The sequence below is a fragment of the Schistocerca nitens genome, chromosome 6, assembly GCF_023898315.1.
Source record: "Schistocerca nitens isolate TAMUIC-IGC-003100 chromosome 6, iqSchNite1.1, whole genome shotgun sequence".
NCBI lineage: Eukaryota > Metazoa > Arthropoda > Insecta > Orthoptera > Acrididae > Schistocerca > Schistocerca nitens.
This window is the reverse complement of record NC_064619.1, coordinates 576,703,105-576,728,984: the sequence shown is the minus strand read 5'-3', so window position 1 is coordinate 576,728,984 and position 25,880 is coordinate 576,703,105. Positions and strand designations below refer to the sequence as shown.

Sequence of the window (25,880 nt, the reverse complement as noted above, 5' to 3'; positions counted from 1 at the left end):
CCTGTACAGAGACAAACCTTGGCCAATACCTAGACTCATCACGCAGGCAACCACTTCAACATCCTTCGGCTGAGAAGCACCGCTGCGCTAACGCCTGTTTGCAAGTGTGCACAATCTGAGCCGTCTAGGAATGGATGCATCAAAGTGCTCGACGAAGGTGTGCGGGTGGTACCGAGCGTGTTGTCGAACTGGAAGGTCTTAGAGAACTCTTTGCCGTTTTATTCATGCATGTGTCAATGTCGCACCCTTCCGTGATCAGGAGTGCTTAGAAAGCATAAACACCATTTGTTAATTCAGATTGTGTTCAAATTTCGTCGAATGGTGTTGGTAGTCCCTACTGGTTCCACCATGTGTACCAGAGAAAACATTGCAGTCGCCCACCCTGTTACGTAGGTATCGATCTGTGCATGTCAATGTGACGTAGCTTGATGCTGTCATTGTAATCTATTTTCGTAAACGGATTTCGGTACAGGCTGTGTTTAGTCCTATGTATTCAGTTATAAATGGAATTACACGTTTCTTTCTTATGTACGATACATTCCTTTTAATTTTCGTAATTGGGTCTTCTGTCTGCTTGTTGACAGATTTTGCAGTGATGCCGTATGGTTTGAATTTAGCTATAACATCATTTCTGGTTGTCTCGTATTATTTGTTTTATGAATCTGTCTATGGTCCTGGTGGAAAAATTCAATAAAGTTCCATATGCATTGCCAGTGTTTCAGGTCGATTTGCTCATTCGATATTTTTTGCGGGTAGTTGTGTGTATTTACATAGATATCCATCTCTTTGAGGAAGTTCGTTAGTGGTCCTTTTGATGTTATGCGTAAAATTTGCACAGATTGCTTTATATGCTGTGTGCTGTTCGGCCTTTAGGCGATAGAAAAAAAGTAGATGGATTGCTGTTACTGTCACTATCGTGTTCTTGGTATCTAATGGTGAGGTTTCTACCCATCAGAATTTATCAGAATCTTGCATTCCTGATTTCAGACACGTTGGTGATTTTGTTTTACACGACTGAGTTTGTGATCTAAAATTGTATCTTTTTTAGTATGCGAATCTTACAGCTCCGGACCGCCTATTGGTACACAGCACAGCACATCTTATTAGTAAAAAGTTAAACAATCTTCTAACAGAAAAAACAGCAAACAATTGCAAATGAAGAAGACGACCTGAAACACAGGCATTAGGGGGGACAGTGCACAAGTGCATAAGAACAAATAGTACGAGGCAGCCAGAGAATACATTATAACTAAATTCAAAATAAGATATGGATTCGAACAAAGAATGCTGTAACCATACAGCAATGCTAGAAAACAAGCTGGTAAGAAGACAAACCTATGAAAATTAAAAAGACTGTATAGAACATACATACCAAAAAAGAAGTGTTTAATTCCATTTATAATTGAATACAAACAAATGCATAGGACTAAACACAGCCGGCCACGGTGGTCGAGCGCTTCTAGACGCTTCAGTCCTGAACCTCGTAACTGCTACGGTCGCAGGTTCGAATCCTGCCTCGGGCATGAATGTGTGTGATGTCCTTAGGTTAGTTAGGTTTAAGCAGTTCTGAGCTCTAGGGGACTGATGACCTCAGATGTTAATTCCCGTAGTGCTCAGAGCCATTTGAACCATTTGAACTAAACACAGGCTAAACCGAAATTCGTTTACGAAAATAAACTTTAGTGGCCCGCATCTCGTGGTCGTGTGGTAGCGTTCTCGCTTCCCACGCCCGGGTTCCCGGGTTCGATTCCCGGCGGGGTCAGGGATTTTCTCTGCCTCGTGATGGCTGGGTGTTGTGTGCTGTCCTTAGGTTAGTTAGGTTTAAGTAGTTCTAAGTTCTAGGGGACTTATGACCACAGCAGTTGCGTCCCATAGTGCTCAGAGCCATTTGAACCATTTTTTTAAACTTTAGTGATAACATCCAGAGGTGTCACATGGAAAATCGATACCTACGTAACAGCTATGATAATCAATACTGCCTATCACTATACTGTATCGCTGGATTCTTTCTCAAACAAGCTAACACGAAAATACTTATACGAAGAATATAATCTGACAACTACATAAGGTAACAAGTCAGGTAAGGTGGTACTAAACTAAAAACTAAACTCCTCGCGAACAGGCCATGAAGGCCCAACGGTAACGACCGGCCGCCGTGTCATCCTCAGTCCATGGGCGTCACTGAATGCCGATATGGAGGGGCATGTGGCCAGCACACCGCTCTCCCGGTCGTATGTCAGTTTCCGAGACCGGAGCCGCTACTTCTCAGTCAAGTAGCTCCTCAGTTTGCTCACAAGGGCTGAGTGCACCCCGCTTGCCAACAGCGCTCGGCAGACCGGATGGTCACCCATCCAAGTGCTAGCCCAGCCCGACAGGGCTTAACTTCGGTGATCTGACGGGAACCGGTGTTACCACTGCGGCAAGGCCGTTGGCAGGTAAGGTCGTAACCAACCATTATTACATCAGTAACACCAACGGAACGTAACTAACAAGCAAACAGACAGTGACAGAGCCACTGAAATCGCATAGATGTCAAATCCATCAGACACATGTAAAAATGTATAATAATGAAATCCATATAATAATTATCTATAAAATTAGAAATGATGTATCAAAAGTATGTACCTTTTACATGGAAATAGCCTCACAATGGCAGTTAATGCTAAATAGGCAGTAGTAGTAGTAGTAGCAGCAGCAGCTTTATTCATCCGTAGATCCTTTTTTACAGGATATAGTACATGTCAAAGTATTTACAAGTTTAGATCAATTCAAAATAAACTAATTCGTATACACAAATATTTACAGACTTCTAGTTAGAGACAGCCATTAGATTTACTCCTGGTATACAATACATTTTTAGCCGGCCGTAGTGGCCGAGCGGTTCTAGGCGCTACAGTCTAGAACCGCGCGACCGCTACGGTCGCAGATTCGAATCCTGCCTCGGGCATGGATGTGTGTGATGTTCTTAGGTTAGTTAGGTTTAAGTAGCTCTAAGTTCTAGGGGACTGATGATCTCAGAAGTTAAGTCCCATAGTGCTCAGAGCCATTTGAACCATTTTGAATACATTTTTATAACTTATAAAATAATGTAATGCCACACTATTCACTCATGTCTCACTATCAGTCGCTGCACACACTATACACACATTTTTTCATAACACTTCACACACACACACACACACACACACACACACGCACACACACACACACACACACACACACACACACACACACTGGTGATCTCTGGGCCATTTTCTGCACCGCAACTTCCCATTTTCTATGCTGAAAACTGAGGCAGCGTCCCTCCATAATGAGTGAGATGTTGAGAAAGAGGAAGAGGTGTTAGTATTGTGCTATGCATAGATTGAGGGTAAGTATTTCTAGAAAGGAAAAAAGAAGGAAAAAACATAAAGTGAAAGTGTTGTGTGGAATGTTAGGTGTTTTTTAATCATCATTATTATTATTATTTTTTATTTGTATAACTTTTTTATCAAACCCCTACTCTGTTTTATCTAAGTAATCATTCAATGTATAAAATGTATTGCATAACAGATACTTTTTAGCTGCCTTTTTAAATAAGGTATTTTTGAAAGTACTTTAACCTCTTATAAAAGCAATCAAACTTAACAGCCTACTTGGTATTAAAAATAATAATTATACATTGTTGCAATGATAAAGTCTGAAATTTTACGCTCTCCATGGCTGTGTATGTACTGGGTAGGTGAGTATGGGATTAATGAGGACAGAGTGGAATTGTACTTTCAACTGTTTTAACCATATTCCCTCAGCCTCTTCTGAGCGACGGTGCTCTTGACTTCGCTGTTGCGAGCCCAAAATCCACTGACACAAGTGTAAGATCTATGACGATTAGAACAGATTAATAGCAGGATAAGTGGGAAGATCATGACGCAACTGACCTGTTAGCCTGGTGCGGCCCGCGCGCAGCTGCCCTAACAGCCCCAGAAGTTCACCGCACGCTGCCTCCTTCCAGCTCAGCTGGTCGTCCGACAGCTCTGCAACAACGCGTTCCAGTCTCTCAGCACTTTGCGCTGCTTAAGTACTCTTTATTGGACCTTTTTTTAAGGCGACTGCCAACAGCTGTTAAGTACTGTGTTTTATGAATGAAAGACAAGTCGGTTTCTATTAATTCTTCATCATCACTACTATCAACTTTGGTTAGTAACCATCTTCACAATATCTGCATGGCGCAAAAAAAGGCATGGAACAACCATAAAAGCATAGGATACAGTTGGTGTAAGTGAGATGGTATAATCTAATACTTCAAAAGTTGATACTTTATTTACTAATCATATCATGTCAGACAAAAAACACAATATACTAACACAGAGTCATCAGTCTTACTGAATGTCAAATGAACAATCAAATATATGCACTCAACAGATGGCCTGTCAGATGTGTGAGCACAGATATCATCAGCTGATTGTAAACAAGCAGGGATCGATCACAGGCAAACAAAACTAAAGATATTGCTGGTGCTGCTTCATTCATTTAGTTACTAAATCATGTTGAAAAAATCTATTCTAGACATAGAAAAAGGTTAAATATACACTACAATGGAAAAAGAAAAATTGGTAGTGTAATAATATAAATTGGCATATAAGGGTTGATAATGAAAATATGTAAGGCGTGTAAGATCAGATAATGATATCACAACTCTATTAATATTTACACATACATATGTGTGTGTCTAATCATATCAATGTAAAAACATATTTTGGAAATAGTTGTGGAAAAATTACATTCAGTGCAAAGAGAGCTATCGTCCATTTCATCCTGGGTACAAATCATATGCAAGGGGAGCAGATAAAACTGCCCAATGAAACAAAAAAATACAAATAAAAGTGTATCTGAAGCTAAAATACGAGGGCAGTTCAATAAGTAATGCAACACATTTTTTTTTCTCGGCCAATTTTGGTTGAAAAAACCGGAAATTTCTTGTGGAATATTTTCAAACATTCCCGCTTCGTCTCGTATAGTTTCATTGACTTCCGACAGGTGGCAGCGCTGTACGGAGCTGTTAAAATGGCGTCTGTAACGGATGTGTGTTGCAAACAACGGGCAGTGATCGAGTTTCTTTTGGTGGAAAACCAGGGCATCTCAGATATTCATAGGCGCTTGCAGAATGTCTACGGTGATCTGGCAGTGGACAAAAGCACGGTGAGTCGTTGGGCAAAGCGTGTGTCATCATCGCTGCAAGGTCAAGCAAGACTGTCTGATCTGCCGCGTGCGGGCCGGCCGTGCACAGCTGTGACTCCTGCAATGACGGAGCGTGCGAACACACTCGTTCGAGATGATCGACGGATCACCATCAAACAACTCAGTGCTCAACTTGACATCTCTGTTGGTAGTGCTGTCACAATTGTTCACCAGTTGGGATATTCAAAGGTTTGTTCCCGCTGGGTCCCTCGTTGTCTAACCGAACACCATAAAGAGCAAAGGAGAACCATCTGTGCGGAATTGCTTGCTCGTCATGTGGCTGAGGGTGACAATTTCTTGTCAAAGATTGTTACAGGCGATGAAACATGGGTTCATCACTTCGAACCTGAAACAAAACGGCAATCAATTGAGTGGCGCCACACCCACTCCCCTACCAAGAAAAAGTTTAAAGCCATACCCTCAGCCGGTAAAGTCATGGTTACAGTCTTCTGGGACGCTGAAGGGGTTATTCTGTTCGATGTCCTTCCCCATGGTCAAACGATCAACTCTGAAGTGTATTGTGCTACTCTTCAGAAATTGAAGAAACGACTTCAGCGTGTTCGTAGGCACAAAAATCAGAACGAACTTCTCCTTCTTCATGACAACGCAAGACCTCACACAAGTCTTCGCACCCGAGAGGAGCTCACAAAACTTCAGTGGACTGTTCTTCCTCATGCACCCTACAGCCCCGATCTCGCACCGTCGGATTTCCATATGTTTGGCCCAATGAAGGACGCAATCCGTGGGAGGCACTACGCGGATGATGAAGAAGTTATTGATGCAGTACGACGTTGGCTCCGACATCGACCAGTGGAATGGTACCGTGCAGGCATACAGGCCCTCATTTCAAGGTGGCGTAAGGCCGTAGCATTGAATGGAGATTACGTTGAAAAATAGTGTTGTGTAGCTAAAAGATTGGGGAATAACCTGGTGTATTTCAATGCTGAATAAAACAACCCCTGTTTCAGAAAAAAAATGTGTTGCATTACTTATTGAACTGCCCTCGTACTGAACTATTAGCCCGCATCTCGTGGTCGTGCGGTAGCGTTCTCGCTTCCCACGCCCGGGTTCCCGGGTTCGATTCCCGGCGGGGTCAGGGATTTTCTCTGCCTCGTGATGGCTGGGTGTTGTGTGCTGTCCTTAGGTTAGTTAGGTTTAATTAGTTCTAAGTTCTAGGGGACTGATGACCATAGATGTTAAGTCCCATAGTGCTCAGAGCCATTACTGAACTATTAGTATCAAGCAACCATATCTCATTTTAAATGTATGATATCTAGCACATTGGTCGGTAGGAACCATGATGTATTTGCTTGTATGAGAAACAGAACTAATAACTAATTCACACAACAAATGTTAACTCGACAGGCTTTCAGGATCAGATACCATATGTGCTCTACGAACTAATGTACGTAATGCAATACCGCATTGTGCAGGATGATGGAAGCTTGTTGTCTGCAGATATATGAGGGTCACTCCAAAAGAAATTCACACTTTTTTGTAAAAATACAAATTTCATTCTGCATGTGTGAAAGTTTTACAGTGTGTAGATACATCCTTCCCGCTTGTTTTCAAACTTAGTTCAACTTGTTCCGGTGAGTGGCGCCGTCACAGCATGTCTTCAAGATGGCTGCTACACTTGACGTTCGTCAGAAGCAACGTGCTGTCATAGAATTCCTGTGTTGTGAAAACGAGAGATTGGGAAACATCCACAAAAGGTTAAAAAAGGTGTATGGAGATGCTGCTGTCGATCGCAGTACAGTTAGTCAGTGGGCAAGCAGGTTACGTGATGAAAGCTGGCACGGCAATATTGAGGATTGTCCTCGCAGCGGCAGGCCTCGTACTGCACACACTCCAGACAATGTGCAGAGAGTTAACGAACTGGAGACTGCTGACAGACGCATCACAGTGAGCGAATTGTCACGGTACGTTGAGACAGGGGAAGGAAGTGTTTGCAGAATACTGAAAGTATTGGCGTTAAAAAAGGTTTGTGCCAGGTGGGTTCCCAGGATGTTGACAGTGGCTCACAAAGAAACAAGAAAAACGGTATGCAGCGAACTTTTGGAACAGTACGAAAATGGTGTAGATGAATTTCTTGGAGGAATTGCGACAGGTGACGAAACATGGCTCAATCATTTTTCACCAGAGACGAAGAGAGAATCAATTGAGTGGCATCATGCAAATTCACCCAAGGTAAAAAAAAAAAAAAATTCAAAACCACACCTTTTGCTGGAAAAGTTATGGCTACGGTGTTTTTCGATTCCGAAAGACTCTTGCTTGTGGACATCATGCCAAGTGGAACCACCATAAATTCTGATGCATATGTGACGACACTGAAGAAACTTCAAGCTCGACTGAGTCGTGTTCTACCAAATCGGCGAAAGCAGGATGTTTTGCTGTTGCACGACAATGCACGGCCACATGTCAGTCAAAAAATCACGGAAGCGATCACAAAACTCGGATGGACAACACTGAAACACCCACCTTACCGTCCTGACCGGTTCCATGTGACTATCGTCTCTTTGGAAAACTGAAAGTCTCTCTTCGTGAAACAAGGTTTGAAGATGATGACTCCCTTGTGCACGCTGCCAAACAGTGGCTCCAACAGGTTGGTCCAGAAATTTACCGTGCGGGTATACAGGCGCTGGTTCCAAGATGGCGTAAGACAGTTGAGAGGGATGAAAATTATGTGGAGAAATGAAAATATTGTTCCTAAAGGATGTATCTACATACTGTAAAACTTTTAGACATGTAGAATAAAAGATGAATTTAAAAAAAAATGTTCACAGTTCATTAGAAACTTTTCGCCTAGACCATTTTCTTCTAAAGTTCGCAAAATGACATTCTCAATATATTTTCCCGTACAGTCAGTTCATTGACACACACATATTTGTTATTTGTAATCCGTTGTCTGATTTGTTGCATTCCTTTCTCCTAGCCTTTTCTTAACGTGAAAGAATCAGGAAGAGATTTGCCTGTGTATTTTTCTAACTTTGGATTGTTCAGTTTAGCTAATGGAATGTCATCACAAAGGAAAGCAGTGCGAAGTTCTTAACAGAAGGTGGTGGGATTTACCAAGGGGCACTGGCTGCATTCCAAGACTGTGTTTTTCTGTTTGGTACGTGGTGCTGAACGTTAAATGACTTGTCCGCAGGTACTCTTACGTCGCACAGTTTATAAACAGTATTTTGACATCAGTCGCAAATAGTTTCTCACTATATTGAGACACAAACTGTTGTAATTTTACTTGAATATTTCGCATTACTTTACGCATTTTTTAACCTACACTGCACATGCTCCAGACTTCAACAAGATTGAATAAGACAATGAGAGACTTGTCTTACCATTTTCCAGAAAACAAAATGAGAGGCACAGTTTTGAGAAACCTACACGGAAGAAAGAAACCGCATGAGCAACGTTTTTTTACTTCTTGAAAGATTGAAAATGTAACGAATGTGACCATTTATTTACTAAACTATGCTCTGACAGAGGGAAATGGTCATATGAGTCCAAAAATGATTTAACAAATTACAGCTTCTCATTTAGTTTTTTCATATCAAACCTGTATCTAAGCAATATGTCTGTCTAGAGGAAAAATATATGCCCTGTAATAAAAAATCTTAGTTCTACTCACAACTCATAATAATATCATGTCGTGTTAACCGGAAAGGAATTCAGTTCTTTCAGTTGATTGACTGAAATAGGCGAAGAACAGTAGAAATAAACTAATTTGTTCTCAAATGAAATTGATGCATAATCTTTTGTTTGTGCAATGTCTTCCATTAGATGCGGCAGGGCGTAGATACGACGTTAGCACTTGGCAGGCACTTCGGGAGATGGTACAGACACTCTCTGCAAAAATAAAGAGTCAGTAGTATGAATAGGCTAGAATCAATCAGAGACCGTCCGTCCCAAAAGTCGCACTCATAAGGAGATAAAAGGTCCCGAGATAAAAAGACCTAACTGAGCCAACGAGCCATCATCCATTGTAGTAACTTGCAGGGGACACTGGTCATGCTAAAGGGCTGGTAACTATCAAGGCACAACGGATCCTTGACAAGCTTAAGGACAGGAATCACAATACCGTCCCCTCCACCAAGAGGGGAAAATATCTTGGCACCACATACGGTTAAACACCTGGAGGAGATATTGGCATTGTGGAGGTGTTGAAGCAATTCATTATGAATGGAGTCAGGAACAGGAGTTGAATTGTAAGAAAACTCTAATGTCCTCCATTTGGCGTGGAAGAGAACTCACAAGATTTATCAGGCATGCCTTACGCAACTGAAGCCACCCACTGATGATAAGTTCACGAAGAGCTACTCAGTTGTTTGGGTGTTTACTGCTGCGCCTCACCCGCTCCTCCAAACAGTGTCAGTCATTTGCTATGGGATCTGGCTGATGTAGCGGACCAGTCGAGGTGCGATAGGCTGCCTGACTGTTCATCCAGTCATGGTGTATGTGTACAGATTCTGAAAAATGCTATTCTCATCTTCGAAAGCGGGATGTACACACCACATTAGTCATGAAGGTATAGAAGAAAGCACAAGTCTTGCTCACCGATAATGCTGAAATAAAGATCCTGCTCATGCTAACCTGAATGAGTGCTCCGAAGTCGTGGTTCAAAAAATACGTCCAAAACATCACAGAACCAGGATCCGCCTGAACTACAATTTCCACACATCGCGAGTTGAACGCCTCATTGGCTGTCGATGCACTCCGAGCTCCGTATCATAAAACTCAAACTCGCTACTCTTATGGTCACAGAACACGCTCCCAGTCAACTAACGTCCAGTTTCTGCGATGTCTGGCCCAGTGAAGACGTATAGCTTAATGTATCGCTATGAGCGATGGACCTTAGCAAGATACCCGTCTCCAAATGTCCATCGTAAGCAGTTCGCTTCGCAATGTTCCCGCGCAGACTAATTGACACGGATCTGAATTCATTCACAGTAGCACTGCCTGTGGGTTTGAAACTGATTCTTGTTAATAAAGCGTGACCGTAGTCTCGGGGTCCATGTTTGTTAGGTTCTTTTTTACGACCACTGTTTTCATGCCAAGTTACTTGGATGCGATTGGTACACCATTCCTTATAGATAGTTCGGAAATTCCGTGCTGAAATACCACTATACCGATAAACTACATTCACGGCGTGGTTACAGACCATTCTATCACGTTCCAAGTCGGCCCATCTTATTTCACTGACTTCACACAACTGATCGGCACATACGCACCACTATACTTATTAATAAAGGAAATAAATGTTGTCAATCTGTGATCATTGTGGATATTCTGTAAATAAAATTATGTAGAACTCTTAATACATTACTTCATTTATAACGTCGTCTCTGCTACTACCATCATCAGATCCAAACTTAGACCTTGTTAAACAACGTTCAGTGTCATTTTCAGTGATACGTCTACTGAAGCGGCTCGCTCCACTTGGAATACGTACATTTTATTGAAACTGACACCTAACTGTTTTACAATGTCCAAGTTCGGATCTGATGACGGCAGCAGCCGACAATACGTTAAGAATCAAGTAATACAGAGCTACCATAAATGATTCGTTCGTTTTCAAAGTTCTGTGTTACCTAAAATATTACATATACGCTGAAGCGCCAAAGAAACTCATATAGGCATGCGGATTCAAATACAGAGATATGAAAATAGGCAGAATACGGCACTGCGGTCGGCTGCGCCTATATAAGACGACAAGTGTCTGGCGAAGTTGTTAGATCGGTTACTGCTGTTACAATGGCAGGTAATCTAGATTTAAGTGAGTCTGATTGTGGTGTTACAGTTGCCGCACGAGCGATGGGATACAGCATCTCCGAGGTAGCGATGAAGTGGGGATTTTCCCGTTCGACCATTTCACGAGTGTACCGTGAATAACAGGAATCCGGCAAAACATAAAATCTCCAACATCGCTGCGACCGGGAGAAGACCCTGCAAGAACGGCACCAACGACAACTGAATAGAATCGTTCAACGTGACGGAAGTGCAGCCCTTCCGCAAATTGCTGCAGATTTCAGTGCTCAGGTAGCCTTGCTCGGGACCTTACCGCAGCCAGTGGAACAGTTGTCTCCAGATGCACAGTCTACAGACGACTGAACAAACATGGTTTATTCTCCCGGAGACCTGCAAGGTGCATTCCATTGGCCACAGGAGAGCCCGTAAAGCCTGGTGTCAAGAACACGGTACATGGTCATTGGAACAGTGATATCAGGTTATGTTCACAGACGAGTCCATATATAGTCTCAACAGTGATTCTCGCCGGGTTTTCATCTGGCGTGAACCAGGAATCAGTTACCAACCCCTTAATGTCCTTTAAAGGGACCTGTATGGAGGTCGTGATTTGATGGTGTGGGGTGGGATTATGATTGGGGCACGTACACCCCTGCATGTCTTTGACAGAGGAACTGTAACAGATCAGGTGTATCGGGACGTCATTTTGCACCAGTATGTCCGCCTTTTCAGGGGTGCAGTGGGTCCAACCTTCCTGCTGGTGGATGATAACGCGCGGCCCCACCGAGCTGCCATTGTGGAGGAATACCTTGAAACAGAAAATGTCAGTCGAATGGAGTGGCCTGCCTGTTCTCCAGACCTAAACCCCATCGAGCACGTCTGGGATGCTCTCGGTCGACGTATTGCTGCATGTCTTCAAACCCTCACGACACTGCAGCAGCTCTGTCAGGCACTGGTGCAAGAATGGGAGGCTATACCCCAGCAGCTGCTCGACCACCTGATCCAGATTTGCCAACCTGTTGTGCGGCCTGTGTACGTGTGCATGGTGATCGTATCCCATATTGATGCCGGGGAACATGCCCAGGAAACAGCGGCGTTTTGTAGCACAGGTGTTATGGGACGGTTTTCTCAACTTATCATCAATACCGTGGACTTACAGATCTGAGCCGTGTGTGTTCCCTATGTTGCTATGCTATTAACGCCAGTTTTGCGTAGTGCCATATTCTGCAATTATCCTGAATTTATGAGTGTGAGTGTAGTTGGCCATCGTGGTCGTTATGGAGGGCTGTTTAAATTAAAGATGAGAAGCATTCGTCCTGTAGTAAATGAAATCAGTTGAGACAATTTACTCCAACTGCACCACAAAAAATTTGGACGTCAAAATAAGCGACATGTCAAGAAGTTATTCTCCAAGATCTTAGGCATAAACGTGGGATTGGACTCTGAGCTCTGTAAAAGCTATATTTGTGGTAAAGCACATCAGCTTCCTATTATAACCCATAAGAGAGCTTCTAAGCCGGGAGAGCTGATTCACACGGATGTTTGTGGTCCTATTGGGAAGTCCAATACTGGGTATCGTTACTTTGTGTTATACAGTAAATTTCGAGTTCTTTAATTCGTTAAGGAAAAATCAGAAGTTCCTAATAAACTAAGACATTTATAACTGAAACCAAGACTGCTGGACATACAATCAAAAATCTCTTAAGCGATAATGGAGGAGAGTTCAACAATAAACAGACTAGGGAGATTTTACAGGAGGAGGACATAATACAACGTTTTACTATACCATACGCTCCACTGCAAAACGGATGCAGTGAAAGAGAAAATTGTACTGTTGTTGCAACAGCCAGAGCTATAATGCACGCTCATGGAAACATTTCTCAGTCATTTTGGGCTGAAATGATAAATTCTGCAGCCTACATCCTGTATCGAACGGGACCTTCCAGTATTTTAGGGATTTCTGCACATGAAATATGGCATCTAAAGAAGCCTGGCTTGAAGCACCAACGTACAGTAGGGTGTAAATATTATGTTCACGTTCCAAAACAATTAAGGATGAAAATGGATCGAAAAGCAGTAAAACTGATCCTGAGTGGCTATGACCACGACGGTGGTTGTCGGATCTGGTGTGAAGAAAATCGCCAGTTAACGAGTTTGAAGAGAAAATTATGCAAAACAAAGTCTAGTAGATGCTGTGAATCTCGATCTCTCTCATCGGAAGTCTCAAGTCTCATCAGACGATATTAAGAGCAAAGTGAAATTTAGTTTCCCAAGGGAAAATGAGTTCGATAATTATGATGGTTTACAGGATGAAACAGAAGAGAGTTTACAACAATCTGATGATGGAAGAATTAGGCCACAACTGCGTGAACGTTTAACGCTAAAACGTCCAAAGAGACTTTAAGACTACATAACGCAGTTAATGAACTTTGAGGAACCAGAATCTTATCGTGACACCATAAATTCGAGTCAATGAGACGACTGGAAAGCAGGAATGAATCAAGAAAATAAATGGAACTTTGAAAAATTTACCTCCTCGAAAGAGGGCAATCTATAAACTGAAGACTAAGCGGATGGATAGGTTGACAGATTCGAAACAAGATTGGTAATCAAAGGATTTTCTCACAAGAAAGGGATTGATTATGAACAAACTTTCCGCCCTGTGGTGAAGATGTCACTATTCGAACATTACTCAGCGTTGTAGCCAAAGAGAGGATGAACATTGCACAAATAGATGTGACCACTGCCTTTCTTTTCGGTGACCTGAAGGAAACGATATTTGTGACACAACCTGAAGGTTATAATGATGGTTCTAGAAAAGTTTGTCGATTAATAAAAAGCTCATATGCCCAGAAACAGGCAGCCCGCTGCTGGAATGAGAGATTCATTTTATCCTTGCCTCTTTATGAGACAGAAAGGTCCCTACAATATATTCGTTGTACTCTATGTTGATGACCGATTGATTACGGTAAACAATGACAGTGAACTTAAAGAATTTATTGAAGACCTTGAACGAGAATTCAAAATAAAATCAAAGCCAGCATCATATTTCTTAGGCTTGGAAATTGATAGAAAAGAACGTGGTTCCATTCAAGTCAATCAGACGCACTTCACCAAGAAGGTTTTGGAGCTCTTTGGCATGAGTGATTGTACAACTGTAACAACTCCAATTATCAAGGTCGACTGCACTGAAGGCGGCCGCTGTGGCGGAGAGGTTCTAGTCGCTTCACTCCGGAACCGTGCAATTGCTACGGTCGCAGTTTCGAATCCTGCCTCGGGCTTGGATGTGTGTGATGTCTTTAGGTTAGTTAGGTTTAAGTAGTTCTAAGTTCTGGGGGACTGAAGACCTCAGATGTTAAGTCGCATAGTGCTCAGAGCCATTTGAACCATTTTGCACTGAAGAGAATCCTGTCAACACAATATCCTTATACACAAGCAGTTGCATCCATGATGTACCTAAAGTGTGGGACAAGACCAGACACACAGCATACACTGTTGGAGTAGTGTCTAGATTTCTTGAAAACCCAACAGAGCGTGATGTAATAAGAGTAAAAAGAATTTTTCGCTTTTCGAGAGGCATATGTGACTGTGGACTTATTTACAAAAGCAGTGAAGACAATGGCGGCATTCTTGTATGTTACAGTGATGTCGATCATGGAGGCGATATAACGATTGGACTGTATACCTGCGACCATAGCGGTCACGCGGTTCCAGACTGAAGCGCCTAGAACCGCACGGCCACACAGGCCGGCAAAGTGGCATTCAGTCGGTAATTAAGTCCCTAACATAAAAGCTGTGCGTTCAAAAAATTTTTTTTCTGGGCTCTTGTAATGTTTGATCAAATAATAAGGTTTATGTGTTTTGAAAGGAGGATATAAGATGTGGACACCAACAAAAGCAAAACGAGGATAATGGAAAGCAGTCGAATTAAGTCGGGTGATGGTGAGGGAATTAGATTAGGAAATGAGACACTTAAAGTAGTAAAGGAGTTTTCCTATTTGGGGAGCAAAATAACTGATGACGGTCGAAGTAGAGAGGATATAAAATGTAGACTGGCAATGGCAAGGAAAGCATTTCTGAAGAAGAGAAATTTGTTAACATCCAGTATAGATTTAAGTGTCAGGAAGTCGTTTATGAAAGTATTTGTATGGAGTGTAGCCATGTATGGAAGTGAAACATGGTTGATAAATAGTTTGGAGAAGAACAGAATAGAAGCTTTCGAAATGTGGTGCTACAGAAGAATGCTGAAGATTATGTGAGTAGATCACATAACTAACGAGGATGTATTGAATAGAATTGGGGAGTAGAGGAGCTTGTGGCACAACTTGACGAGAAGAACTTTACTGCCACATATTTGTACTTTCTCAGGGTGATTCTGGCTGTTTCTCTCATTTCACTGGGTCCACTTCATGGTTTAGATGTTTTGTGATGGACGGATTATATATCCTGTTACCTTGGGGTCTATTGTACTTTATATGAGGTTTTATGACTGATTGGTCAAATATCAAGCTACTTTTATGTAAGTTTTTATTGCTTTCAATGCATGTTGTCTGTGTAACTGTGCAAGATAGGACCATGCCCTTTCTCTCCACTTGTATCTACTTGATTGGTTTTCTTATTTTTGTAGGCAATCTGATGATGTCCCAAAAAGGTGAAATGATTGGCATTAAATTTCCCAACCGAGACAGTTTTTGTCCTGAAAAATAAATATAAGTATCTGAATACATATAAGACACATTAAAATATTTTTACAAGAAACAATATTAATGCACTGCTTGCTAACTTCAGTTTAATGCTATAAATGTGTGACACGAGTGAATGTTATTGTATGAGCATATCCGGCAACTAACCACAAAATAATAACTGTGAAGACCAGAGCTTTCCCCCAGTGACTGACATGGTGTATACAAAATGGGAAACTGGGGAAGAAGAAAATAATTAATTCTGTTCGTATGTTTCTTTTACATCGAGGGATCACCAATTTAGTATTGGAGGGCAGTGTGGATGGTAAAAATCGTAGAGGGAGACCAAGAGATGAATACACTAAACAGATACAGAAGGATGTAGCTTGCAGTAGGTACTGGGAGACGAAGAAGCTTGCACAGGATAGAGTAGCATAGAGAGGTGCATCAAACCAGTCTCTGGACTGAAGACCACAACAACATCATGTTCGAGTGTAACTTACAGCCCCTTATTTTGGCCCCTTTCCACAATTTAAACTACATGTCCTGTCCTGCGGGTGACGCATGGCGTTTCGAACAAATGGCTCTGACAAGGGAACCTCCCCATCGCACCCCCCCTCAGATTTAGTTATAACTTGGCACAGTGGATAGGCCTTGATAAACTGAACACAGATCAATTGAGAAAACAGGAAGAAGTTGTGTGGAACTGTGAAAAAATAAGCAAAATATACAAACTGAGTAGTCCATGGGCCATATAGGCAACATCAAGGAGAACGTGAGCTCAGGAGCGCCGTGGTCCCGTGGTAGCGTAAGCAGCTGCAGAAGGAGAGGTCCTTGGTTCAAGTCTTCCCACGAGTGAAAATTTTACCTTCTTTATTTTTGCATAGTTATCTGTCCGTTCGTTCATTGACGTCTCTGTTCACTGTAATAAGTTTAGTGTCTGTGTTTTGCGACCGCACCGCAAAACCGTGCGATTAGTAGACGAAAGGACGTGCCTCACCAATGGGAACCGAAAACATTTGATCGCAAGGTCATAGGTCAACCGATTCCTCCACAGGAAAATACGTCTAATATATTCTATACGACACTGGTGACGGCATGTGCGTCACATGACAGGAATATGTTGTCGACCCACCTAACTTGTACACTTGGCGAATGGGTAAAAAGATTCTTTTACCATGCCCGATTTAGGTTTTCTTGGGGATGTGATAATCGCTCCCAAAAAAGTGATGAAAACATAAGAGTTTGTCACATAAATTGAAAATAAAAAATTAAAGTCTTCTCTCGATGGAAGATTTGATCCAAGGACCTTTCGTTCCGCAGATGCTCACGTTACCACAAGACCACGGCGATTCTGCGGTCCCAATGTCCTTGATGTTGCCTATCTTCCCATGAACTACTCAGTTTGTATATTCTGCTTATTTTTTCACAGTTCCACACAACTTCTTCCTGTTTTCTCAATTGATCTGTGTTCAGTTTTTCAAGGCCTATCCACAGTGCCAACTTATAACTAAATCTGAGGGGGGTGCGATGGGGAGGTTCCCTTGTGAGCACTATGGGACTTAACTTCTAAGGTCATCAGTCCCCTAGAACGTAGAACTAATTAAATCTAACAAACCTAAGGACATCACACACATCCGTGCCCGAGGCAGGATTCGAACCTGCGACCGTAGCAGCAGCGCGGTTCCAGATTGTAGCGCCTAGAACCGCTCGGCCACCCCGGCCGGCCAGGGCGTTTCAGTGTGTTCACAGAGTAGCAGATCGACTGGAATTTGCCCGACTGCTACACGTGGACGTGTGACGAGGCAGGGCAGAGCGGTCTCACCTCGCCAGGTGTAGCCGGCGGAGTGTCCGAAGTGCCAGACGAGGCAGCTCTTGAGCTCGACGGCGACCTGGTTGGAGGGGTGCAGCAGCTGGGCCAGCACTGGGCAGCGGAAGCGCGCGGCCACCGCCTCGGGACTGCCCGTGTCCACCCTGGCCAGCACCGCCCCCAGGGCTGCTAACGTGGCGCGCGCCTTGGCCGCACCCAGCTGCCGGCCGCAAGCGCCGCAGCGCCACGGAGACCCAGTGTCCAGTGGGTCCTCGCTCACTATGGCGCCTGGGCAGCCGCCGCGCCCGCAGCGCAGCGCAGACAGCAGAGACCCGAACTCCTGCACACGGCCACAGGCAGCCGAATGGGGAAATACTGCCACAGCACGTCTCTCTCTACAAGCAAGGTCATAAGCTCACCGGACAAAACACTAGTCTACCCAGTCTGCACACACGGACGAATCGTTAAGGGCAGACGCAATCCAATATGCATACCGACACCTAAACATCGATATCCCCTACACTACTACAGTTAAAATACACTACTGGCCATTAAAATTGCTACACCAAGAAGAAATGCAGATGATAAACGGGTATTCATTGGACAAATATATTATACTAGAATTGACATGTGATTACATTTTCACGCAATTTAGTTGCATAGATCCTAAGAAATCAGTACCCAGAACAACCGCCTCTGGCCGTAATAACGGCCTTGACAAGCTTGGGCATTAGGTCAAACAGAGTTTGGATGGCGTGTACAGGTACATCTGCCCATGCAGCTTCATCACGATACCACAGTTCATCAAGAGTAGTGACTGTCGTATTTTGACGAGCCAGTTGCTCGGCCACCGTTGACCAGACGTTTTCAATTGGTGAGAGATCTGGAGAATGTGCTGGCCAGTCCAGCAGTGGAACATTTTCTGTATCCAGAAAGACCCGTACAGGACCTAAAAGATGCGGTCGTGCATTAAACTGCTGAAGTGTAGGGTTTCGCAGGGATCGAATGAAGGGTAGAGCCACGGGGTCGTAAAACATCTGAAATGTAACGTCTACTGTTCAAAGTGCCGTCAATGCGAACAAGAGGTGACCGAGACGTGTAACCAATGGCACCCCATACCATCACGCCGCGCGATACGCCAGTATGGCGATGACACATACATGCTTCCAATGTGCGTTCACCGCGATGTCGCCAACCACGGATGCTACCATCGTGATGATGTAAACAGAATCTGCATTCATCCGAAAAAATGACGCTTAGCCATTCGTGCACCCAGGTTCGTCGTCTAGTACACCATCGCAGGCGCTCCTGTGTGTGATGTAGCGTCAAGGGTAACCGCAGCCATGGTCTCCGAGCTGACAGTCCATGCTGCTGCAACCGCCTTCGAACTGTTCGTGCAGATGGCTGTTGTCTTGCATCATGTGTTGACTCAGGGATCGAGACGTGGATGTACGATCCGTTACAGCCATGCGGATAAGATGCCTGTGATCTCGACTGGTAGTGATACGAGGCCGTTGGGATACAGCGCGGCGTTCCGTATTAGTCTCCTGAACACACCGATTCCATATTCTGCTAACAGTCATTGGATCTCGACCAACGCGAGCAGCAATGTCGCGATTCGATAAACTGCAATCGCGATAGGCTACAATCCGACCTTTATCAAAGTCGGAAACGTGATGGTACGCAATTCTCCTCCTTACAAGAGGCATCACAACAACGTTTCACCAGGCAAAGCCGGCAACTGCAGTTTGTGTATGAGAAATCTAATGGAAACTTTCCTCATGTCAGCACGTTGTAGGTGTCGCCACCGGCGCCTGAAAAGCTAATCATTTGCATATCACAGCATCTTCTTCCTGTCGGTTAAATTTCGCGTCTGTAGCACGTCATCTTGGTGGTGTACCAATTTTAATGGCCAGTAGTGTATTAAAACCGGAGACTATTACGTGAACATTGTGCGTGGTATTCTGTGCAGTTATTGTTTGATAATGTTCATGGACATTCATTCTACAACGATTTTGATTCGTAGTTGCCATTGTACGTATACTGCACCTTTTCTTATAAATGAATCAAGTATTAAACTTTAAACTTCACAGTGTACATCTGCATCAAACGCTGCAAAAATAGGTGCAACAAATTTTTATTAAAGCTTTTAGTTACTTTCAAATCTGTTTTTCTGTTTTGCATTAACCGAGACTGCTCTATATTCCTCATACAGTATAAAGGAGAGCTTTTATCAGAAAAAAGGTAAAGAAAAAGTACTGCACAGGATTATTTAGTAAGTCATTTATAAAAATAGTGAGAAATTTCAGGATTTTAGCTTCTATCTTCTCTGAGAAAACGTACTTTATATCTCAATAATAAGGCAGATGTCACTTAAGGTTTTTATTTCAGTATTAGTTGAAATCAGTCTTGATTGCAATTTTAAATTTTTTACTTATCAACTACGCGTTTCACCTTATTTAGGCATCTTTAGGCTGATCTACTTAGAAAACAGAGAACAAATACATCTATTTAAGCATCGCGATTGCGTTGTGCAGACTTGGATAACCTAAAAGCATGTATAAATGGCTCCAATGGCTCTGAGCACTATGGGACTCAACTGCTGAGGTTATTAGTCCCCTAGAACTTAGAACTAGTTAAACCTAACTAACCTAATGACATCAAAAACATCCATGCCCGAGGCAGGATTCGAACCTGCGACCGTAGCGGTCTTGCGGTTCCAGACTGCAGCGCCTTTAACCGCACGGCCACTTCGGCCGGCAAAAGCATGTATAAACAGATCAAATACTGATAAAGCAAATACCTTAATTTGGTATTTCTTAGGACGATCCTTTAGACAGTGTAGCTAAAGGGCATCGTCGACTACATCACGCCAACATCGCCTTCGTTGATATCAGTAAATACTAGAAATATAAAATAGTAAAAACGGATAAGAGAATTGACCAATGATCGGACACTCAGAAATGTAATCATATTGCCGAAGCCTTATGATAAGGCCTTACCTTTCTAGATGGACGTGACTGACTCCAAGACCTGCATAACGCGTTCACGTTCACAGGAGCAAATAATAGAATAAGGTTGGGCTTAAGTAGTTAGCATAACGCACCACAGCGTCGTGTGATAGTACTGACGCCTAATACAGATTCACCTCATTAGATGGCGCTGCCACGCAGCTGCTGGTAAGAATGAGAGATCGTAAACCGGATACACACTGCCACTAAAACTTTATAATTATAATGCACATAAAACATTAATAAGATAGAATTACTGGAAGCAACGCCTGTGCATTAATTTATCCAAAAATTACGACGGAATAAAAATACAAAAGAAGGCGGTAAATTTAAAATATGATACCAGGGTGTGTAATACAACACACAGAGATGGTGCTTAAACAGGTATTACGTATCATATATCACTAGAACGAGAACATTACTAACACAGGACCATAATTTCGGATGAATAAACCCACCTATAACGCGCAATACTGCGTGATACGAAGCAAGACCTTCTAACTAACAAGAAAATTGTTTTTATAAAAATACCGAAGTAAAATTATTACTCTTGAAAGATACACACCAGCGTGGGAGGAAGACGTAATGCGGGTGAACTTTTTTCCCATTTTTATTTTATACTTACATTAAAATGTGTAAGATACGTCGGCATTTGAAGCAAAAAACTCGCAGTACCTTTTTCTAGTCAAAAACCTCTAAGGGCTTGGCTAACAAGACGACATAAGGCCAGAGAGAAAAGGGCTCACATTTAGGCAGAAATGCGAGAGCCCCAGGACTCCATTAATAACACCGACACCATAACTTCTTAAAAGGCCTGATTAGAGCCAAATATTTTCTAACAACACTGTCATACCTCTAGTCATTAAATATGTCCACATCCATAATCTTAATTCTCTTCTTTGTCTTACTGGAGCATTCTCTTCCTCTGGTTCCTTTCCCTCCCATCCCTATTTTATGTTCTTCTGCTGCTTCGGCTTTGTCAAGTTTGCTTCATCTATGGATCTGACTATCTTCAGTGTGAATGCACCTGGATGGAATCCTATTCTCTGCAGGAATCCTGCTTAATTTCTGCTATTAAACACTGGACAGGCATCACATGCAGCTGACTACACAATACTTGGGGACACAAATACTGTTTTCGGGAAACGCATCCATGTAAGGTGATTATAGCTCTCATTCGTATTTCGTGTTTTCGCTGTACACATTTCTTTAAGCAGTTCAGGGTTGGCTAGGTATCTGAGAATTGGCTTTATAACATTTAAAACGGCAAGTGACAAATCATATGGGTATATGGATTTCCACTAGCTTCTGCCTCAGATATCTTCAGCACAATATGTCACACATAAAGTGCCTAGGACTCTCATCTGCGGGAAGTTTCTGTAAGAATATTTCCCACGCTGCTTAATGCATTGTGTGCACACTATATACATTGTCCCTGATGGCTTTTCCACAATATATTTGTAGTGTGTGAATTTCTTTGTCTGTCAGTCTGTTAGCGCCTCCCAGTGGTTATCCGCCTTCTAATTTCTGACACTACGCAGTCAGATATAATCATTGTCATAATGTTCTGTGTACCTCTGCAATTCCTTAGGATTGTGTGACCGAAAACTTAAGACAAAGAAAGAAATCAAGAGTAGAGATGGTGTGGATCACAGCATGGAAGAATGGAGCTTACCTGGCGCAATGGCCAAAGAAAATTTTTTAAAACATATTTCTCTGCAAATGTAGACTACGAAACTGTGAGATGTCGTTCTTAAAATATCAATCAATAAAGTAACCATTATAAAATTCTAATTTTTCCAAATTTTGCCCTACATCTGCCCTTAAACCTTGATACATGACGCATTGATCAAGTCACGTGCTCACCGCGCGCGCCCTACCTCTACCTGAGCGAAAAGCAAAACAATCGAAATATATATCTACTAACCATCATTCAAAACGTATTGTACACTAGCTATGTGGCATCGTTATCAGATGCATGACAAATAACTGTTACCAAGCATCATGCCTTTAACCAACATGTGAATACAGCTACAACACTGGAGCACTTACAGCACACAGCATCTACTGTGATGAAGCCCGTGGTAATACTGAAGTGGCATTTGACCTTCAGTCATAAAAACATCGGAAAGATATAAGACTAATGAAGCACTTCAATCCTGCCATATGCTTCGTCGCAGAACCTATTGTGTGCTGTATGTGCTCCAGTGTAATAGCTGAATTAACTTGTTCGATGATGCTTCGTAACAGCTACGATTTTTCAGGCATCTGATTATGGTGCTACGTTATAAGCATAAAATACGCCACAAACAGTGATCAGTAAATTATAACTGTTTTTCCTAATTACTCGCTTTGCCTAATTTTCGACTTTTGCGTAGTATGAGGATGGGAAATTTCTGATCGAAACTGGTTGTCTACTAAAGTGATAATACACGTGTGCGCAAACCATGACTTTCTATAGATTGGTTTTAACGTAAAATTTCAGAATTTGAAAAATACCACTAGACTACAAGGATTGTCAGACTCAGGTACCATTTCACACTCTGATATTGTTCCATCGCTGAAAAACTAAGCCCGAGGACCCTTCAAAAACAACTCAAAGCACTCTAGTATTTTCAAAGGAAAGTGGCTGCTGCTTAGCAGGTTTGGTGGTTTCTAAACAAACTTGTAACAGCCCGTCTTCGGTTCCTTAAAGACTCGAACTTATATGAGCAAACTTCGTTTCTCCTAAACTATCATTCCTACAGTGATATAATTTTGCATGTACTTCCAGTGGTATATAAGGATACTATCTGGGAAATGTATTGCGAATAGAGATAGCAGTAAAGAAGTTATGAATTACAACGTCATACCTGATGCTAAAGTTATACTATATAAACAATGGAAACGTAGCTAGCAATAAACTTTTTCGCTTTCATTGGTTTGTGGGAGGGAGTCAGCTAGAAAAAGTTTCGAAAATTTTAGATATATGTTTCAAGTTTGTCAGAAGTCTGTAAAACCTTCCACTCTCAAATACTGGATGAATATACACTACTGGCCATTAAAATTACTACACCACGAAGATGACATGCTACAGACGCAAAATTTAACGGACAGGAAGAAGATGCTGTGATATGCTAATGATTAGCTTTTCAGAGAATTCACACAAGGTTGGCGCCGGTGGCGACACCTACAACGTGCTGACATGAGGAAAGTTTCCAATAGATTTCTCATACACAAAAAACAGTTGACCGGCTTTGCCTGGTGAAACGTTGTTGTGATACCTCGTGTAAGGAGGATAAATGCGTGCCGTGACGTTTCCTATTTTGATAAAGGTCGGATTGTAGACTATCGCGATTGCGGTTTATCGTGTCGCGACGTTGCTGCTCGCGTTGGTCGAGATCCAATGACTGTTAGCAGAATATGGAATCGATGGGTGCAAGAGGGTAATACGGAACGCCATGCTGGATCCCAACGGCCTCGTATCACTACCAGTTGAGATGACAGGCTTCTTATCCGCACGGCTGTAACGGATCGTGCATCCACCTCACGATCCCTGAGTCAACAGATTGGGACGTTTGCAAGACAACAACCATCTGCACGAACATTTCGACGACGTTTGCAGTTGCGTGGACTATCAGCTAGGAGACCATGGCTGCGGTTACCCTTGACGCTGCATCACGGACAGGAGCGCCTGCGATGGTGCACTCAACGACGAACCTGGGTGCACGAATGGCAAAACGTCATTTTTTCGGATGAATCCAGGTTCTGTTTACATCATCATGATGGTTGCATCCGTGTTTGGCGACATCGCGGTGAACGCACATTGGAAGCGTGTATTCGTCATCGCCATACTGGCGTATCACCCGGCGTGAAAGGTGTGGGGTGCCATTGGTTACACGTCTCGGTCACCTATTGTTCGCATTGACGGCACTTTGAACAGTGTTAACGACCCGTGGCTCTACCCTTCATTCGATCCAAAAAAAAATGGCTCTGAGCACTATGGGACTCAACTGCTGTGGTCATTAGTCCCCTAGAACTTAGAACTACTTAAACCTAACCTAAGGACATCACACACATCCATGCCCGAGGCAGGATTCGAACCTGCGACCGTAGCAGTCGCACGGTTCCGGACTGCGCGCCTAGAACCGCGAGACCACCGCGGCCGGCCTTCATTCGATCCCTGCGAAACCTTACATATCAGCAGTATAATGCACGGCCGCATGTTGCAGGTTCTGTACGGGCTTTTCTGGATACAGAAAATGTTCGACTGCTGCCCTCGCCAGCGCATTCGCCAGATCTCTCACCAATTGAAAACGTATGGTCAATGGTGGCCGAGCAACTGGCTCGTCACAATGCGCCAGTCACTACTATTCAGTACCTCCTCATTAGTTACGTGATCTACCCATGTAATCTTCAGCATTCTTCTGTAGCACCACATTTCGAAAGCTTCTATTCTCTTCTTGTCTAAACGATTTATCGTCCATGTTTCACATCCACACATGGCTACACTGTATATAAGTACTTTTAGAAAAGACTTCCTGACACTTAAATCTATACCTTATATTAACAAATTTCTCTTCTTCAGAAACGCTTTTGTTGCCATTGCTAGTCTACATTTTATACCCTCTCTACTTCGACAATTATCAGTTATTTTGCTCCCCAAATAGCAAAGCTCATTTACTACTTTAAGCGTCTCACTTCCAAATCTAATTCCCTCAGCATCACCCGACTTAATTCGACTACATTCCATTATTCTCGTTTTGCTTTTGTTGATGTTCATCATATATCCGCCATTCAAGACACTGTCTTTCCATTCAACTGCTCGTCCAGGTCCTTTGCTATCTCTGACAGAATTACAATGTCATCGGCGAACCTCAAAGTTTTTATTTCTTCTCCATGGATTTTAATACCTACTCCGTATTTTTCTTTTGTTTCCTTTACTACCTTCTCATTATACAGATTGAATAACATCGGGGATAGGATACAAACCTGTCTCATTACCTTCCCAACCACTGCTTCCCTTTCATGCCCCTCAACCCTTATAACTGCTGTCTGGTTTTGTACAGATTCTAAATAGCCTTTCGCTCCCTGATTTGACCCCTGTAACCTTCAGAATTTGAAAGAGGGTATTCCAGTCAACATTGTCAAAAGCTTTCTCTAAGTCTACAAATGCTAGAAACGTAGGTTTACCTTTCCTTGATCTATCTTCTAAGGTAAGTCGTAGTGTCAGTATTGCCTCACGTGTTCCAACATTTCTACGGAATCCGAACTGATGTTTCCCAAGGTCGGCTTGTACCAGTTTTTCCATTCGTCTATAAAGAATTCGTGTAAGAATTTTGCAGCCGTGACTTATTAGACTGATAGTTCGGTAATTTTCACACCTGTCAACACATGCTTTCTTTGGGATTGGAATTATGATATTCTTCTTGAAGT

The 25,880-nt window shown here is 42.7% G+C and overlaps 1 protein-coding gene and 1 pseudogene across 1 annotated transcript in view; both read right to left on the bottom strand.

Moving 5' to 3' along the window:
• The window catches only part of LOC126263483 (SET domain-containing protein SmydA-8-like), an 86,104-nt gene that overhangs the window by 8,218 nt on the left and 52,006 nt on the right, over positions 1–25,880 (bottom strand). The window contains exons 4-5 of the mRNA XM_049960575.1: positions 17,470–17,794; positions 3,918–4,013 (exon numbers count right to left, since the gene is read on the bottom strand). Of these exons, the coding sequence (XP_049816532.1) occupies positions 3,918–4,013; positions 17,470–17,794 (421 nt within the window). The remainder of the gene's footprint in view (positions 1–3,917; positions 4,014–17,469; positions 17,795–25,880) is intronic.
• Positions 2,316–2,433, bottom strand: LOC126263792 (5S ribosomal RNA; annotated as a pseudogene).